At 44.1% G+C, this 13435-nt stretch overlaps 1 protein-coding gene across 1 annotated transcript in view; it reads left to right on the forward strand.

Moving 5' to 3' along the window:
* Nucleotides 1–13435, forward strand: part of ank3b (ankyrin 3b) — a 345654-nt gene that overhangs the window by 274467 nt on the left and 57752 nt on the right. The window contains 3 exon segments of the mRNA XM_048609156.1: nt 2126–2188; nt 7783–7889; nt 13197–13421. Of these exon segments, the coding sequence (XP_048465113.1) occupies nt 2126–2188; nt 7783–7889; nt 13197–13421 (395 nt within the window).

Consider the following 13435-nt stretch of genomic DNA (forward strand, 5'->3'; position numbering starts at 1 on the left):
ATCCAGCTCTACACCTTGTTATCTCAGATTCTCCAGCATCTGCAGTTCCTACTATCATTGAGGAAGGAAGTTACCTCCGCACCATTTTGCTTGCCCTCTGCTTTACCTGCTTGATTGATTGCAAATGGAAAGTACATTGAGTGAAATTGAAGCCAGCTCCCCAGCTTCCACTTTTTTCCGAAAAAAAAGTCATGTTATTTGCTTGACCTCAGGGTTAAACTTAAGATTTTCTCTGTAGTATTCGGAGCCTAAATTGAATGATCGTCAGCCTCTCTCAAACCAACCCCACAAGTTGGAAGATGCCATTCTTTCATGCACGTCCCGCCTTATCCAGAAGTGTGTAATAATATCTCGGAGTAGGTTGGTTAGAGAATATCGAGATTTGCAGCAAGGCTGCCCTCCCACCAACCAACCTTTTAGTTATCATTTAATTTGCTTGATCAATATTTGAATGAACCAGGAAAATGCTTACTGCTATTTGGCAATGCACCATGGTTTGACAACTGCTCAATCTGTAACGGTCTGTGGTCCTGCATCGTTCTAAAAGTCTGAGATCACAAAGCCCCATTGTTCACCAAGCATTTAAGGCACTGAGTTCTTCTGCTGTGAAGGGCGATAATTCCCTGCTCACATTAACAATAACAATTTGAGAGAAAGGTGACAAAAAAGTGCCCTTCTCTAAAGTGGCGGAATGTTTTCCCATTCTCTTCCCTTTCACTTCTCAACCATTACAGCCACATCGGTTGTTACCTGGACCCCGGTGCCTTTCAGCCCTCACTTACTGTCAGAAATTGTATCTTTATAAACTGGACAGAGTCTAAGTTACTGAATACCTCAGGACATCGCAGAGACTGTTCTAGTAGAATTGATATAAATTTGCATGCAGTTGTGGGATTAAATTTGAAAAACTAACGATTCTCAATTGTGAATTAAGATTGGAATAATGCCCCTAATTTTTGGACATTATTCAGTGCCACCCTTACACTCATGATCTCAGTCATTGTTAACTTAATGTAAGAGTGCATTACCTCTTCCTATCCTCTTGCTTTTCATGAGTGTTAGATGCTTGGCTGTTAGTGGAGGAATCAATTGAATGTGGATGTACCCAATAACATCATGGCATGATAAGTTGGAAGAGCTAAACTTAATAGAGATGTATTACGCCTATGCAACACTTCTTTCTAATTCCCAGTGGCTCTTGTACAGCTCAGAACATTTCTGCTCAAATATTTGGCAATGGGAGTAGTATCTCAAGGACCTTCTGTTATAAATTTCCGGCATTTGCTCATAATATGCCCTGGAATGTCATAAACTCTTAAAAATTAATCTGGCAAACACTGCATGAAAGAAAAAAAACACTCGAGACATCCAGTGCCAAGAGTAATTAGTCGCATTGGGTAGTTTTCATATTGGATTGAAACTCTCACAATATTATTTCAAGTTGTTGCGGGGTGATCCATTGTATCTTCATAACTCAAGGAGTGTACATTTTATTTTCTAGCTATTGCTTGAGGTGCTCAAGCTCTGTGCAAAGTCACAGTAACATGAAGGAAGAAACAGTTGTTGTGCTTTCCATATTCCATCAATCAGTGTAAGCCTTACAGGTTCATTGATTTAACACATTCACTGGTATAAAGGGTTTTCTGCTACATGACCTATAGACTCATTTAGCACCCATCATTTTGTTGTACAGATGCCAATAGTGATATTTTTGCGGACACATATTAATGGGGACATTGTTGCTTTTCCCTTCCCTGACAGGGACCAGCACACCCCTGGGGGGAAAGTCCAAAATGTAATGTCAGTGAATAAATAGATGAAAAAGGCGTAGCCAGTTCTGTGTGTAGTAAAATTGCAAACATGTATCTAAAAAATGTTTCACGACACAGAGAGGGAATCGCCTCTCATGGTTTTAAACTTTAAAGTTCCTACCTCGGGCAAGGTATGCAAACTGAAACCAGGGATTGATGACTGTGGAGGCTGGCTGCGTCTCCCTAAATTTTAAGCAAAGTTGCCAAGACTTCCCTTCTGTCTGCTGGTACAGCCTTCATCCTTGCCAATTCTTGGGCTCCCAAGAGAGTCTTCCAAGATTTAAAGTCATCTCTTGATTTTCCTTCTGGTTCAGCAGGGTTTTCAACCAGAACTTGCACCTTCCATGGAGGGACCAGTAGTGAGCAACTCACTGAAGGTAAGCAATTGCCAAGTGCCAGCTTGCTGGCTGCGGGTGGGAGCTGTAAGTTTCATTTGTGCAATCACATTTAAAGAAAAGTGTAAGGCTTAATGTTTAATTTGCTGACAAGCCTTTTCATTTCTAGATGCTGCAGTTAGAATCATACAGTTATATAATACAGAGGAGGCCATTCGTGCCATCTTGTCTTCGTCATCTTGCTGTTTGAGCTCTGCCATTTAGCCCCAGTCCTGTGCCTCTTCCCTACGTATAGTAAAAATGCTCAATATTTATTACATTCCTTTTAACGTTTGTCAATGTTTCTGCTCCCATTGCTGTTTCTTTCCTCATGGAGTCATACAGCACGGAAACAAACCCTTCAGTCCAACCAGTCCACGCCAAACATAATCCCAAACTAAAGTAGTCCCACCTGCCTGATCCTGGTCCAATATCCCTCCATACGTCGCCTATTCATCTACTTGTCTAAGTGTCTTTTAAACGTTGTAATTGTGCCCGCACTCTCCACTTCCTCAGGAAGTTCATTCCACACACAAAAACCACCTTCTGTAAAAAATTTACCCCTCGTGTCTTTTTTAAACCTCTCTCCTCTCGCCTTAAAAATGTGCCCCCTGGTCTTGAAATTTCCCATCCTGGGGAAAAGACACCCACCATTAACCCTATCTATACCCCACGTGATTTTATAAACCTCTACAAGGTCACCTCTCAACCTCCTACGCTCCAGTGAAAAAAGTCCCAGCCTCTCCTTGTAACTCAAGCCATCCGTTCCCGGCAACATCTTGGTAAATCTCTTCGGGACCGTCTCTAGCTTAACAATATCCTTCCTATAACAGGGTGACCAGAACTGGGCACAGTACTCCAGAAGAGGTCTCACCTGGGACACTGAATGAGATAACAGCCCTCTTGATGATGATCTTACATTCATTCACTCACTTGTGGAAAGAAAATATTTCCACTTTACCAAGTGAGAACATCTCATAATCCGAAAGTCTAGTATCAGATTGTAAGTATACATTGAACACTAGCTCCAATCACCTCCTGCCCACTGACAACAACATACTGGTGTGCAGTGCTGAAAAAGACTTTGTTTTCTTCACATTCTGCAGAGTTACCAAGTACATGAATGATTGTTGTTGACAATCAATTGCTGGTTACCTGTCCTTATAATACCTCTGTGACCACCCTTGCCAGTTGTATACATTCCCCCTGTATTTTTCAATTGATTTACTCCTCCACAAAATATTTTCTTTGTTACCAGGATTTGCATTAATCCATGAGGAATGGTTGATCAGCATTGATTAGGCTCTCATTACCTACTGACTTGCCCCAAATCATACAATTGACATCATATTAAATACATGTTTATCTTCAAGCTAACAGACATCCAGCTCTCCTATCATTGAAAAAGGCTGAAATGAAATTTGCATCATTTAACAGCCTTGACTAATTCAATTCCACAATAATTATGCCACATGAGGGAAAGCTCCAGTTATCAAAATACTTATTTGAACTGCGCCCTGTAGCAATTGTAACGAGGTCAGCCACATGGACCTCATGGAGTGGGTCCTCTGATTGGGGCTGTTAGTCTGGTACAATCGGTGATGCCTGGCTGTCAAATAAGGACAGGAGTGTGAGACATTCTGCTCACTCTGAGGGCTGGCTCTGAGGGAGCTGGATCATGGTCAAGAACATTCCACGAGTAAATAAAAGGTGGCTTGGTAACAGGATACCAGCAGTGTAGAGTGGTGACAAAAGCAAAGCATGCTGCTGAAGAAATTCGCTCACAACAGTCATCTTTGAGTTGGGGTGACCATTTCTGGCATCGTGCTGTTATTTGCTACGAGGAACCTAACTTTCCCTGAGGCACCAGATACTAAAATCTTTCAAAAGTTGGTGGGTTTAGTTACAGAATATTACGACCTCGAGCCTACTCCGATTCTGAGTTGTTATCGTTTTTCTCAGCAATTTGAGAACCAGGGGAATCTGTATCAGGATTTTTGACTCGGTTAAGATGACTGGCAGAGGCATGTGATTCTGGTTTAACCCCTAATGAGACCATTTGGTATGTGGGATTAATGATGTAACCATGCAAAAGCACCTACCAGCTGAAGCTCAACTGGGCTTCAAACAGGCACTACAACTGGCTTTATCATTGGAAAATGCAGCAAGTGGAACATGAGTTACAGGGTATTCCACTGGAAGTGGACACTCTCGCCAGTCCGACTGATCTTGGAGAACACCAATTTAGTGAAGGCACTCACTCAGGACATATCCTGAACAGGGGGAGTCTTGGTCAGACCACAACAAAGGCAAGCCTCGGCCAAAAGATTAAAATCGGAATCTGAGATGGACATGGTAGATGTTGCTGCCTCAATGTCTTTGCTACCTGAAGAAGGGAATGAATTTCTTCCAAGATGCTTGAGGAACCCGGCTGTGGTCAGACCACGTTTGGAATATTGGGTGCAGTTTTGGACCCCGATCCTAAGGAAGGATGTGCTGGTGTTCGAGGGGTTCCAGAGGAGGTTTACAAGAATGATCCTGGGAATGAAAGGTCTGTCATTATGAGGAGCGGTTGAAGACTCTGGATCAGTGCTCGATGGAGTTTAGAAGGATGAATGGGGAGCTGACTGAAACTTACAGAATACAAAGAGGCCTGGATTGAGTGGATGTCGAGACCATGTTTCCACAAGTAGGAGAGACTAGGACATGAGGGCATAGCCTCAGAGTGCAGGGATGATCTATTAGAACTGAGAGGAGGAGAAATTTCTTCAGCCAGAGGGTGGTGACTCTGTAGAACTCATTGCCACAGAGGGCTGTGGAGCCAAGTCATTGAGTGTCTTTAAGACAGATAGGTTCTTGATTAGTAAGGGGAAGAAAGGTTACAGGGAAAAGGTAGGAGAATGGGGATGAGAAACATATCAGCCACGATCAAATGGTGGAGCAGACTTGATGGGCCAAATGGCCTAATTCTGCTCCTATATGTTATGGCAGTTGAATGGAAATGTGATGGATGCAGCATGACATTCCATCCATCAACTGTTCCCTACTTCCCAACCTTCCATCTGTGACCTCTTGCTCATCTTCTGTTCATGACTTCCCCCCAGTATTCCGGGGCACCATCCCTCCGTAAGCTTCCAACCACGTATTCCACCTCCACCCCTAACCATTGTAGACCATTTCTACCCAGGATCTCCCTACAAGTACATAACTTGGACACAATCCCTTCCTTCAACATTATTTGTTTAAAAATTATATACAACAATAGCCATAACCATAGTCACATGACACTGCTGCTCAATGGCGGCCAAGCAAATACTTGTCTATGATTGTGATTCACTGCTCAGCATTCAAATATTTGCCCATTCAGAAAGCCGTAGAGACATTCAGCATGGAAATAGGCCCCTCAGTCCAACCAGTCTGTGCCGACCATAATCCAAAACTAAACTAGTCCCACCTGCCTGCTCCCTGCCCATATCCCACCAAACCTTTCCTATTCATGTACTTGTCCAAGTGACTTTTAAATGTTGTAATTGTGCCCGCATCCATCACTTCCTCAGGAAGTTCATTCCACATGCGAACCACCCTCTGTGTAAAAAATTTGCTCCTCATGTCTTTTTTAAATCTTTCTCCTCTCACCTTAAAAATGTGCCTTCTAATCTTGGGGAAAAGACAAGTACCATTAACTCTATGTATACTCCTCATTATTCTATAAACTTCTATAAGGTTCACCTCTCGACCTCCTATGCTCCAATGAGAAACGTCCCAGCCTATCCAGCCCATTTGATGCATTATCATTTGTCCCATGAGCTTGGACTTTGTGTACAGCTCAGTACCACCCTGAAACTCAGGTCGATAATATCCAATGTCTTTCTTTGTCTGTCTATAATCGATTGTTCATCACCTCCTCAAAAAGATCCAATTCATTGGTCAAGAAGAGTGCCAGTTCCCAAAGCAGTGGAGAATGTTACTGATTCATTCACTGCCCCTTGAATCATTCCTTTATGGCACTTTCTAAAAGGTAAGGCTTCCCTGCTTCTCATTTGGTGGTTCCTACCCCACCACCGTTTCTGAAGATGGGAGTCACCTTTGCTATTTCCCAGGTTTTCTGGGATTTGGCAAGAGTTCGGTGAACTTGGAAGGACATCCACTGGTATTAATCTGAGCTAGTCCTTCAGCACCTTGACATGGAAATTGCCAGACCCTCACTGCATTTGAGGCCTCATAACCTCCCCAGTAACCTCCCTAATCTGTGCACTTTTCATAACTTCAGGCATTTCGCTTTTAAACCACCCCAAATCTGACATTAACCTCCATATTCTACTTGTCATTTCTCTTGTGGGCCGATCTCCCTTAACACCCTTTCTTGAGTCGACTGGCCAGCAGGATATTTTACTGCTCATTTTTCACATTTGAAGCGATGGTACACTCTCTACAGCTTTGTGTTTTATGCCATTCCTCATGCTGTTTTATAAATCCCTTGCTCGTCTCCTGAATGTTTTATATTATTTTTCAATCTCCTAAACCCCCCACCCTGCTTTCAATTTTGTCACCAAGCCAAATGAGTCTTAATCATTTTTTTATCCCAATCTATTTTAAGGAGTTTGCATCTCAAAAACTGGTCCTTTGAAACAATTCTCTTTTGCTGTTACTGTCTTTTCTTCTTTACCCATCCCAAGTGTTCAGTCGTACTGTTTTCAAAAACCTTTGCAATTTGGCACTTAAATTAGCTTCCTTTCGGTTTTCTACTCTTGAGCATCAGAACATTCTGGCCACTCAATCCAAATGCTCCATCTCACATTGCAATGCCCCTTGACAGTCTCTTCATGTACTTGTGAAAAATAAGTCACAATTTCAATAACCTCACATTCCAAAGCAAACTTTCCACCTACTCTACTCAATACGAGGAAGATTGAAAACTGCCAGGATTACAGCTTATTGTCACTTTCAAAACTGCACCAACTCTACTTTGACTGATGGGTGACTACCAGCATAGTCCTCTCATACAGTCATAGACTGTGAAAGGTTATCCCTTTAATTCTCTCCAGAGACTCAGTGGCATCCAACACTTGTAACAAATCACTTAGTAACAAAGTAATGTCACCACATCAGCTGTTTAACCTTAGGTACCCCTTCCCTGTACCTCCCAAGGCTAGAGCTCACATTGGAATGCTTGTATGTTACTGGCTGTTGAATATTCCAATTGCAAATGGATTTCGGTCGGCTATTTCTTTTTACAAAAATAGTGAGTGGATGTTTAATATTGCAGGGTTAACTTCTCATGTGTTTCCTCGCACTTATTTGTCCAACCATCAGGAGTATTTCCTGAACAGGGCTTGTTTAATAAGCCTTGATGCATTTTTGGTTAAAGTCAGCTGTGCTCATGTTCTTAGCTGAGATGGTTAGAGCAATGATAAGTAGAGGTGTCTCAAAATGGAGTGACCGAGCAGGTTCAGGGGCTGGAATCATCTCTCCCATTTCTCTGTTGTTCCCCTTTCAGAGCCCCGTTTCTGGAATATGAGGAGCTGTTTTGTTTTTGACTGATTTTGATATGTTGGGAGCTGACCATTTTGTCCCCTCTCTCCACATTTTGCTTGCAGCACCTGGCAGTTTCCAGAGAGTACGACAGCGACTCTTTGAAAAGGTTCAGCTGGACGGCAGATACATTGGACAACATCAACCTGGTCTCCAGCCCCATTCATTCAGGGTAAGCTGTAGTTCCTACAGACCAGCCTCTCCGACAAAATGTCACATCCTCATATCAACACAACTTCCTGCTGATTCAGCGCAAGGCTTATGTTCCCTCCTCCTCATTTTTTTTTGGATTTCTCTGACAGTAGTAGTATTGCTAGATACTCAGACAGTCGCCCTGATGGGCAAAACTACAGCTTTGGGTTAGCCTGTCCTACAGCTTGTCTTGGGATTTCACTCGAAGCTTAAATGTCATTCTATTGTGACCTGCCATAACACATTGCAGCTTGCAACAAGGGAACCCCATGATGAAAGAAGGGCCTTGTGACAAAACTCAAGCTGCGCTCAGCTTTTCCTCCTGTTGACAATGTGGCCTTCAATGAAGTGGCGTTACGTCAATGCAGCTTTGGTAATCATGATTTGTTGGCCTCATGCCTCAAACCTCTGTCGGCTTGGCCACCCAATTAGTTCGCCTCTGTTCTGATAACCAAATCAAGCAAATAACCATTCAGCCCCACAAAACCTGCACTGCACCCAGAATCCACAAATGATCATTCATTCCACACTTGTAAATACCAGGGATCCCTGGTTTTGTGCCCACCGGAGCATTTTCCCATTTATCCCTTGCATCTCCCGCTCCCCCAAGTCAGGAGTGTGATGGAATTCTCCCCACTTGCCTGGATGGGTGCAGATCCAACAACACTCAAGTAGTTTGGCACCATCCAAGACCAATCAGCCCGCACTTAGTTGTCATCCCTCCTACCACCTTCAACGCTCACTCCCTCCACTGGCAGCAGTGTGTACCATGTATAAGGTGCATTGCAGTAACTCCCCAAAGCTCCTCTGACAGCATCCTGGGAAAGGGCTCTGTAAAGTCCAAAGGCAACTGAAGCCACACACAATCAAAGACACCAATTGAGACAGCACACGCTCAGTGCGTGCCAGTCCTGTCTCGTAGTCATTTGTTCTAGTCCCACTGCAGACCCTCAGATATATTCACAGTGCAGTTCAGCATTGAGAGAGCATCACACTGTCAGAGGGGCTGCCTTTCAGATAAGGTGTTGTACCTTTAATTGTCAAGGCGTGTCACCTGGTGTGCCTTAACAATATGTCTCACTGCTTTGTCTATTGACCATATACTTCAGCAGATATAAGATCATTACTTTGGACATAAACGATAAACAGTGGAGGCCTATAGAGACTTAGGTGTGTCCATGTGGACAGATTACTCCAACATCATGAACAGTTACAATAAGTAGCCAGAAAGGCAAATGAAATTCTAGTCTTCGTATCTGGGGAGTAGTGAACAACAGGTTTAAAGGCATTCTTCAGGTATACAAAGCCCTGGTTAGGACACTCCAATAGTACAGTAAGCAGTCTGAGCTCCTCACCTCATGTGTGATATAATGGTCTGAGAGGGAGTGGAACCTAGTTTAATAGAATGACACATCGATTCTTAAGGGTTAAATTACGAGGAGAGATTCCATAATCCTAGTGTTGTATTCCATGGAATTTAGAAAGTGATTGAACTAATGTTTTCAAGATATAAAAGGGATAGGATAGGATTATTTCCACAAGTTGAGGAGTCTATGACTGGGAGTATAGTCTAAAACCTGCTGCCAGATGTTTCAGGAGTGAAATTAAGAAACCTTCCTACACACAAGGAATGGTAGAATTTTCAAACTCAAGTGGCAGTTGTGGTGTTTATTTGAAATCAGAGATTGGCTGATCTTTGCTAACCAGAAGTCTAAAGTGACAAAATTGCGTTGCAAACGAACGATGGTCTCGTGTGGGAGAGTGGCTTCCTCACATATAGCTGCTCTGATCCCTCTCTTCAGCCTCTCAGTTTGATGCAAAAAATGTCCTGTGACATGTGCATCGATGACCAGGGCAGTTCCATGGGCACAATAAAAGCAAAATGCTTCACATCATGTCAAATCACAAAGTGTTAGAAGTGTTCAGCAGATCTGGCAGCATTTGTGGCACATGTTGGCATAGTGCCAATGTCACCAGATTGATAGAGCTGAGGTTTGGGCTAATGCCTGGGGCTCTTGGTTCAAAATTGCCATGCAACTGGTAGAATTTGAATCTAATGAATAATTCCAGAATATAAAGCTATCCTTGGCGATGGTGACCATCAGTTGTCATCAAAACCCGTCTGGGTCACCATTGTCCTATAGGGAAGGAAATCTTCACCTGGTCTGGACTACATGTGACTCCAGACCCACAGCTCTGAAATAGCCCAACAAGCCATTCCATTCCAGGGCAATTAGGGATGGCTAGCAACACCTTCATCCTATGACAGAATGTAGAAAGAAAATCTCTGCAGGGAAGGGATGCAGAATTAGCATTTTGAGTTAAATATGTAGGTTTGCCACAAGAGTTACACCAACATATTTTAACCAAGATTTATCACTTAACCAGCGTCATTGATGAGGATTATTTTGATCGACCTTTGCACCTCTAGGTTTACGATCTGTGATCTCACCCTGGGGTTCCGCTGCAAATCAACATCCAGTTACACTGGGTTTTGGGGGGTTGGCGGTGGTGGAGATGTGGTGAGGGCAGGGTGGGGTTCAGCTGTGAAGCCTTCTGGAGTCGGACAGCTTGCTGGTACTGACCTAGGTGACCGACCGAAGGCTGAGTGAGAAAATGAACAGCTACGAGTGCTATCAAGGAGGGAACAGACGGGCCAGGCTTATGCTTAAAGATAAATGAAGGTGTGAAGGAGGACTGCGATTTCCTGTTGAAGACTCCTTGCAGTTTTACAACGTCCTTCACAGGTCATTGAGTTGAGTGGTCAGCAACTGAGAAATCCCACTGCGGCACGTTCAGAGGAAGCTGGCACACCTATTCGAGGAGTGCAGATTGTAATCTCTTCAGGATCCAATGTTCAAATTGGACCTAAGATTACAATGTGTCTGAGCAGAGAGTGGCCTCACCCTGAGGCACATTGCCTGTCAGCTGGAGTTCTGCAGCGTTGTACATCTCAGGTCCTGAATGTCCTCTGGTGTGTCGGAAGCTGTAGTTAAGCCCACACACAGCATGCTGGGTGTACATGTGGCAGCAAATGTAACATTCACATTCATTTCAAGAGGGCTAGATTATGAGAGCAGAGATGTTGAGGCTGTGTTCAGCTCTGGTCAGATCGCATTTGGAATATTGAGAGCAGTTTTGGACCCCAATTCCAAGGAGCGATGTGCTGGCCTTGGAGGAGGTTCAGAGGAGGTTTACAAGAATGATCCTGGGGATGAAGGGCTTGTCATAGTGGTTGGGACTTTGGGTCTGTACTCGATGGAGTTTAGAAGGAAGAATGTGAATCTGATTGAAACTTACGGAATACTGAGAGGCCTGGATCGAGTGGATGTGGAGAAGATGTTTCCTGTAGTAGGAGAGACAAGGACATGAGGGCACAGCCTCAGAGTGAAGGGACGACCCTTTAGAACTGAGATGAGGAGGAATTTCTTCAGCCAGAGGGTGGTGAATCTGTGGAACTCATTGCCACAGAGGGCTGTGGAGGCCAAGTCATTGCGTGTATTTAAGACAGAGATAGATAGGTTCTTGATTGATAAGGGGATCGAGGGTTACAGAGAGAAGGTGGAACAATAGGAATGAGAAACGTAGCCATGATTGAATAGCGGAGCAGACTCATTGGGCTAATGGCCTAATTCTGCTCCTATATCATGGAAAGAAACAGAGAAAAAGATGCATTTAAATAGCAGCCTACATAACCATGAGACAACCCAAAGTGCTGTACGTCCAATGAAGTGCTTTTGAAGTGTAGTTACAGTCGTCAAGTAGGACAATACTATGTGGTTCTCGTGTAGTTTTCTTCTGGAACTTTCTGTTTTAGAAGACTTATCTCCCTATCACCAGCACCCATCCAGCCAGTGCTCTGTAACCAATCTGCTCAGCTCCACCCAGACTGTCTCAGTCCCAGGTTCACTCCTAGTTCACTTGAACTTTGGAGCCAGTCTGACCGCACGTTTCGGCTCATACCCAAGGAGATCAGCTCAACCTAATCCCAGATGGCTGCAGAGTAATCTGTGTTTAACAGGTCAAAACAGCTCTCCTGTTGATCTTAGTGTCTGGCATCGAGGATATTTGAGAATAGTTTCTTATGTTTTACTCCGTCTGCCAGCCAGTTAGTTACCCATTCTTGTGACTCCTCCTTAGGCTGCTGCAGACTTTTACTTTGTAAGTTCAGTGGGAGTCCTGCGGCCAGTGAAAGCTGATGGAAAGAAAAGCTGTGGGCGATAAATATGTTCACAGGACATCAGCAAGTAGTTGTAGCGTTTAAACTACCTGATTCAACATAGGCTGTGTTCACTGTGGTGTTCAGAAAATCGTTGCAACTGTCTCTGAATCTCTCTTGAATTTCTTTGCTCAACGCTCTCTGCCTCTCTCCCTTTTTATTTCACGCCCCAGACCTAGATATAATAGTTCGAATACACGTACAAACAGATTCAAGGGTAGCTTCTTCCCCACTGTGATCAGACTTTTGGACAGACCTCTCGAATGTTCATTCTGATCTCTCTCTCTGCACCCTCTCTGCAGATGTACCACTGTATTCTGCTGCTCTGATGCACTCTGTATGGTACGATCTGCCTGTATAGCACACAAAACAATACTTTTCACTGTATCCTGGTACATGTGACAATAACAATATTAAACTCAGACTCGACTGAAAGGTTTGTTTTATGGTGATGTTAGCAGTGTTGTGTGGTATAACCTTATAAGCACAGGCCATTCAGTCCATCAGTGCCTCTGTTTGCCCTCATAAACCCACTTCCTTTCTTGCTCTGACCACAAAGTGCCACAAATGTTATCCGTTTTCAGGTTTTAATGGAAATTGTCAAAAAAAAAAAGAAAGAACTGCGGATACTGTAAATCAGAAGCGAAAACAGAATTTGCGGGCAAACTCAGCAAGCCTGGCAGCGTCTGTAGAGAGAAATCAGAGTTAATGTCTTGGGTCCAGTGACCCTCCTTCAGACCCTTCCTCAGTCTGTTCTGAAACGTTAACTCTGATTTCTACCCGCGGATGCTGCCAGACCCTGCTGAGCTTTTCTAGCAATTTCGGTTTTCGAATGGAAATTGTCGCTGCTCTTGTTTGTTTTGCAGAACTAATGTTTACACAGCGCGGATGCAAACTGTATTCCTGGTGAATCTGATGGTAATGTGCCTTGCACCGTGTCTGATCCTTCCTGGTCATCCTTTACATTTGCACGGGGTGGGGTGGGGGTGGTGTTGCTCTTCCTGCGATTCGGAGGGACTCACTCACGCTGTTTGTTTCCTTTTGTCGACTGTCTCTCTCTCCTTCCAGTTTCCTCGTCAGTTTCATGGTGGATGCCCGGGGTGGATCCATGCGAGGCAGCCGTCACAATGGGATGCGCATCATCATCCCACCCCGCAAGTGTACCGCACCCACGCGCATAACATGCCGCCTGGTGAAGAGGCACAAACTGGCCAGCCCACCCCCAATGGTGGAGGGCGAAGGACTGGCCAGCCGGCTGGTTGAAGTTGGACCATCGGGTGCCCAGTTTTTGGGGTAAGTGGCTGCCT

Source organism: Rhincodon typus, chromosome 20 (assembly GCF_021869965.1).
Source record: "Rhincodon typus isolate 14 chromosome 20, sRhiTyp1.1, whole genome shotgun sequence".
Lineage (NCBI taxonomy): Eukaryota > Metazoa > Chordata > Chondrichthyes > Orectolobiformes > Rhincodontidae > Rhincodon > Rhincodon typus.